At 38.5% G+C, this 6,791-nt stretch overlaps 1 protein-coding gene across 9 annotated transcripts in view; it reads right to left on the bottom strand.

The window, feature by feature from the left end:
• Positions 1–5,868: 5,868 nt before the first annotated feature.
• Positions 5,869–6,791, bottom strand: part of Eif4g3 (eukaryotic translation initiation factor 4 gamma 3) — a 284,385-nt gene continuing 283,462 nt past the window's right edge. For all 9 annotated transcript variants that reach the window (XM_076861117.2, XM_076861118.2, XM_076861121.2 and 6 more), the window contains one exon: positions 5,869–6,499. In XM_076861117.2, coding sequence (XP_076717232.2) covers positions 6,318–6,499 — 182 coding nt within the window. In that variant the 3' untranslated portion in view covers positions 5,869–6,317. The remainder of the gene's footprint in view (positions 6,500–6,791) is intronic.

The following is a 6,791-nucleotide window of genomic DNA, read 5'->3' as shown; positions in this document are numbered from 1 at the left end:
GTCTGTTTTAGTAATCTGAGGTCTGTGAATTTGCACTTGAAATGAGCTCACAGGTGATACTGGTGCTGCTGTCCAAGGCCCATACTTTTAGATTAACCCTGACATTGCCTGTAACTGCTCACTCCAAGAGGCTGCACTTATTCAGTATACTGTGTGACTAACTCTGTGAACTGGATACAATTTCTAAAAGCACTGTGATTTCTTTTGTTGAAAATAATTTCTTTTAAATCAAGGTTGATATCTATGAATTCTAAATGACAGGATGGTCATACAGTCACTTCATGAGGCGGGGGATGTGTTCTGAAAAATGCCTTAGGAGATTTCATGGTTGTACAAACATAATGTACTTATACCCACCTATATGGGATAACCTACTACACATGTATGGTATAGCCTATTGATCCTAGGCTACAAACCTAAACAGCACATTACTATACTGTAGGCAAGAGTAACGTGGTAAATATTTGTGTTTTTATACAAAATAGAAAATGTACTGCAAAAATGAAGTGATAGGATTTTTTAGCTCCATTTAATCTTACAGAACAACCTATGTGGTTAAAAAATCATCATACAGACTGTGACGGTAAAAGGCAAGTTTCAAAAAGTTATTTCCCCTTATTTGTCCAGAAAAAGTTCACCTGGATTGATTTAATAGGGCACATTCAAGGATGAATGACTTCTTATCATATTCTGCAATCCTTTCTTTATTCTTTGAATGCACATTCATTATACTTGCCACAGAACCCAATTCTGGTCTAGATCTCTTTCCACTACAGTGCATGCATGACTTCTTCCTTTATGAACTCTTGATAACCACCCACACAACATTTTCTCTCCAATTGGTTCCTCTGATGGCCTTTTAGATTTCTTGGATTGACCAAGAGTCTCAGGCATGCTGTGCAATGGTTCTGCCATTCAGCGCTTTTAATTTCTGAGACAGGGTCTTGCTAAGATGCCCAGGCTGTTCTTGAACTTGCAGTCCTGCCCAGCCTCCCGAGTAGCTGGAACTTGCAGGTGTACTTCACTATGTTTGGCATGTCCACATTTTTTTGAAAGAAGACATTTAGACCATGTATTTACCTGAAAGTAGAACTTCAGCTGCATCTCAAATTTTGAAATGCCATGCTTTCATTGTCAGTTAACTTACATGATTTCTCAATTTCCATTACTCTTACTTGACTAAGTCATCCATGTAACATTTCTTTTTGGAGACTGGGTCTCACTATGTTTCCCAGGCTGACCTCAAACTCCTGGGCTCAAGGGATCCTCCTGCCTTAGTCTCCCGAGTGGCTGGGACTGTTTGGCTATAAAGGTCATATCTGAATACTGTATGTTTTTTGCTTGTTTGGGTACCAGGGATTGAACCCAGGGGTGTTTAGTCACTGAACTACATCCCTCGCCCTATTTTGTATTTTATTCAGAGACAGGGTCTGAGCTGCTTAGCAATTCACTTTTGCTAAGGCTTTGAACTCGTGATCCTCCTGCCTCAGCCTCTGAGCCGCTGGGATTACAGGTGTGCACCACTGCGCCTGGCCATGTTTTTCTTCTTTACATTCAAGGATGTAGAGAAGGATGTAATTCAAGGATGTAAAACATTCATGTTTTTCTTCTTTACATTCAGTTCTCACATGGCAAGTGAGCAGCTCAGGTTTCTGAATAAACAGACATTATGTACAAGTGTGCCTCAAGGAAAAGGACAAATAAAATACCAGACTCTAACTCCAGCTCTGCCTTAACTATTCTAGAGTACACCGTGGTAAGACCGACTTACAAAGGAATCCAAAACGCAAGAATTACTCAAGTAACAAGAAACAAGAGGTCGAAATGACCAGACTTTTGTTGCCAGTATTAGGATGGCAGACTTCCCAGGTCATATATTGCCAGTCCACAGAGTGACAGAAGGGAATGTTCAGGCACTTGTTTACCATTAGCTGATAGTTGTAAACATACTTTCACGTTACATCAAAAAAAAAAAAAAAAAAAGTTAAATTTGGTAATCCCAGCAACACAAGAGGCTGGACATCTGAGGTCAGCCTGGGCAATTTAGCCAGACCCTGTCTCAAAATAAAATAAGAACAATTAAAAGGGCTGATGATGTATCTCAGTGCTGGAACACCCTGGGTTCAATTTCCAGTAACAATAAAATAAAAATTAAAGCAAAATGGAATCTATTTTATTTTCAGAACTTGTGATCTGGATTGTTAAGCCTATGAAACTGCTTGGTGCTTCTTCAGGGCTTAATACTACTCTATAGGTACCCTGTATAGAGACTGATTTTAATAACTGTAAATGATGTGTACAACACTGGGGAGTCTGCATCCTGCACAAAATAGGAGGGCAGAAGACTGAGAGGACCCTGTGCTTCCTGGTGGTGTTAATACAATTTCTGTTTTTCAACCTTGGTCTTATGATTCATAAGCTGTTTATATTTTTAAAACACCAGACAATCTTTAACTGTAAATTAAAACCTACTCTTGATGAACAAAATAGCTGCTAGTTTGGTTTGTTGTAGCTGACCACTAAAAACAGTTGCTGCAAATCTCTTTTAATTCTTCCATATCACTTTTAGTATTTCAATGAAATTATTTTGGTCCAGAATTGACATGTATTTTCTGTGTTGCAAACAGAGGCTGATGGCTTTGCAAACTCTTTTTATTATTTATTGGGGTTTCTGTACAACCACCAAAAGTATTGTTTTTTTTTTTAAGTTACACTCGTACTTAAAGAAGGAAAATTCAGGGCCTAATCCCTGCTGTCAGGTCCCTGAACAAAAGTAGGTCAGTGATTACGGGCTCTGGGGCTGAGAGTGGCAAATAGGGAGTGAATGCTAATGGGTATGGGATTATATTCTGAGGGGAAAATGATCTGAAATTAAGACAATGGTGATGACTGCACAATTTTGAACATGATAAAACCACTGAATTGTGCCCTCTACAAGGGTGAATTTATAGTGCGGTATTGTAACTTAATAAGAAATAGAAATGCAAACAAATAGAAGCAATGCAAAAGGTTACTCCCTCCAAAATGAGGCACACAGGAGGAAGTGCCAACAATGATCAAAACTGAAAAGCTGGATCATTCCTCTTTTTCTTCTTTTAAAGAACAAACCCTGAGTGATGAAAACACAGAGCTGGATCCAACAGCCTGTTCTCTGTCCCCAGCTTAAATCCTTTTGACTTGAATGGAATCATCTGAAACGAAAGGATGTGTCAAAAAGCCCCAAATGAAAACTTGTTTGGAGAGTAGCTCAAAAGCTGCTTTTGGATTTAATTGTTGCAAATGGGAGACAAAATCAAACCAAAGATGTACTAGAATAAGGAACAGACACTTGGCAAGGGAGGATCTTCTGCAGCGTGTTAACCTCTAGTTTTGTTTCCGTAAGGAACAGGAGCTCCAAGAGATCAGAGGGCTACAGCACTGTCACACTCCATACTCAGTACATGTTTTCTTTCTTTTTTTTGAGGCAAAGCTAGGGATTGAACCCAGGGCTTCACCCATGCTAAGTATGGGTTTGACCACTGAGCTAAATCTCTATCCTTTAAGTATTTGTTGACTGAAACTAGTACACGATGCAGCTGTGACTAACTTATTGGTCTATGAAAGAATGTACAATGAGTTTATTTTGGCATCATGTTCCTTTGGCCAAAATGACCAAAGTTTTACTTGTTACAATGTACCCATAAGTTAACTGGCTTGAATATAACCACAGACACCTAAATTAGTTACAAAAGTATTGTACCTGCATAACAGCCAGCACATTCGCTACATCTTGAAGGAGTACAGGCTGCCAATGCTGCTATTTCTTTGAAACAAAATCCATCAAACCCTGCTTTCCAGCAAGAAGACAGGAGGGAATACTCAGTACAATACCTCACAGTTCAGTAGGACTCAGTAGGGAGCAATGATCTCACTTTGCCATATTTGGCCACTTCTTCTTCTTTTTTTTTTGGTTAAGATGGACACAATACCTTTATTTATTTATTTTTATGTGATGCTGAGGATTGAACCCAGTGCCTCACACATACTAGGCAAGCGCTCTACCACTGAGCTACAACTCCAGCCCACATTTGGCCACTTCATTCCCTGTATACAGCAACAAGCTACCCAAAGGTTTTCTGTAATCTCCTCATCATACTTCCTGCTACAGGTGAGATTTCAAATATTGTTATTGTACTATGAAAGTTTGTATCTTTTAAGATTTTTCTCCCATTTCTTCCTTCGAAAAATATTTCTTTCCTCCACTTCTAACACTTGTCTATATCTAAAATATTATGAATAGACCATCTCTACTACCTGAAAGTCCTTCCTGGTTAGATCCCTGCAAATGACAGCCACTGACTCCCAAGAGGCAGTTGCCAGTTGCCTTCTCTAACTCCCCACCCCACACCCCAGTGAGTGTTAATAGTCTTCTAAAAACCTGTTATTCAGGAGGTTCCTGGATCAGAATTCTCTGAATTTGATTCTGAAGGCAGTTAAAACTTAGTATATCCTAGACCCTGGATTGCTGTTTCCAATTGAGGGTTCCCAGGCAGGGCCTGCATCCAGACCCCAAATGACTTCTCAGGCTTCATCTCTTATGGTAGTATTGTCACAAGTTTGTCAAGAGACTTTCCAGACTCAATTCTTCACCACTCAGAATGGTCTCAGTGGGTTTATATATAGCAGGATTCTGTATTATATTCAATTACACTAATGGAAAACCTTTTATTGCTTGAGAAAATTTTGTGTTTTACAAGTCTTATTCTGATTTTTTTTTTTTTTAATAGATGGAAGCTGACAGAAATCTCTGGTTATCCAGATACAAAATATAAAGACTATTTATTTTGAAGCAGCCCGGTTTTCTTCATAAATTGGCTTTATACTCACCAGTATGGCCTGCACGGAGCTGGAGCTGGGGAGCAATGTCATCTTCCACATATGGTACTAGTTTGGTTTTAAAACCCACCCCCATGAAAAAGCATAACTTAGATGCCCCCCTCATTCTTCAGAAGACATCTTTGGATTTCCTAAATATTCCAGGCAATTGAGAGGAGATTTTAAAAATCAGTGGTAGTGGTAATCTCAAAGTAAAATAGTACCCTGATACACAATGGGGAATTTGTCATTTTAAAAGTCACCTTGGGTTTGCTGTTACTTAAAGTGTATCTCTAGCTGGAGTTTCAAGTTTTTCCTGGACTCCCAGAAGAGCATCCCCACCCAAACACAAATGCCCTCTCTACCCACAAAATAGCTTTCATTTGTGAACTAAAAAGACATACACACGTACACACACACATACACATACCACACTCCTCAGGAATGATTTGGATTAGATAATGAATAGCCAGATAGCACCTCTCAGGGATGGGCACACATGCAACAGCTGTCAAAAGGAGAAGTCGCTTTACTTTCATTTAAACTTGCAATGTTTGTCTTTATTTTGTTCTTTATATTTTGAAAGTGAAAAGAAATAGTATTGAGTCAATTTCTTCTTCTTCTTTTTTTTTTTTTAAATATTTGTTCTATGTATTTACAAGCCTTAAAGTTGCTCTAAAGATTTCAAAAGTATTAAGAGTACTTTTTCCAGGGTAGCACTTTTTGTTTTTGAACAATCTTGGAGTTCTCTGGTCCACAGCATTTCCTTCTGTTCCAAGGTTATGTATGTTTTGATTACTATTGTGATTTTTTTTTTTTTTTTTTAATTTTCTGAAGCAAGCTGAGAGGCAGGCAGAAAGATTTGATGCCCAGAAAAAAAAAAAAAAAAGAAGAAAAAGAGAAAGAGAAAGAGACAGAGAAAGAGAGAGAGAGATATCTTTCTTACCTTGTTCACCCCAAACCTTCTCAAATCTGGACTAACTACTATGCCTTAAAACAAACGTGAGGTGCATATGAAGGGAAGGGACATTTATTTCTCTGCTTTTCTATTATACAAGTTGTTTACAGAAACTGCAAATTAAAAAATTACACACTGGCATTTGCAGTCCTTAAAATAAATTAAAAGTTCTCAACTTTTTTTTTTTTTTTTTTTTTTTTTTTTGCTAAATGTGTTTTTAAGTATGAGTCCTTGTTTAAAAAGAAAAGATTAAAACAGAAAATATTTTCTATAAATAATACATGTATTTTGGTTTTAGTGCTCCCGCCCTCAGGTTGGAAGTTTACTTGTTTCCAGTACCTTTTTCCTCCATGATCACCTTTGTTCTCTTTCCCCTCTCCCACTCGTGCACACGTGGGGATTTCTGCGAGAATTGGCCTTGCTGCACTGTGATTGGCGAAGACGTGAAACTTTTTAAAAAAATACTTAAATTGTTTCTTTTGTTTCGTTTTGTGTATTTGAAGTTTTAGTTATCCTCAGACTCCTCTTCTGCTTCCCGCAGCCATGTAAAAAACGCAGTGACAGATTTCAGGGCCACGCCCTTCCCATTCTGCTCTGCAGGGTCCTTGCTGCTCTCCCATTTGTAGAAGGCATCCTCGGAGATCACCTCCTCGTCATACAGGCAATCAAAAAACATTCGTAGCAAATCTGTAAGGGTTTCAAAATAAGCTATCAGTTTTGGGACACTGTAGTTTTGAGGAAGAGCAATGAATGAATGAAAGCACATTCATTCATTCTCCCAGAAAAGAGCATCAACAACATTCATCATAATCACTGTTACAGGGAGCTGGGGATGGGGATGTGGCTCAAGTGGTAGTGCGCTCGCCTGGCATGCGCGGGGCTCTGGGTTCGATCCTTAGCACCACATTAAAAAAAAAAAAGATGTTGTGTCCGCTGAGAACTAAAAAATAAATATTGAAAAATTATCTCTCTCTCAATA

Source organism: Callospermophilus lateralis, chromosome 7 (genome assembly GCF_048772815.1).
Source record: "Callospermophilus lateralis isolate mCalLat2 chromosome 7, mCalLat2.hap1, whole genome shotgun sequence".
NCBI lineage: Eukaryota > Metazoa > Chordata > Mammalia > Rodentia > Sciuridae > Callospermophilus > Callospermophilus lateralis.
This window is presented reverse-complemented; position numbering and strand designations above follow the sequence as displayed.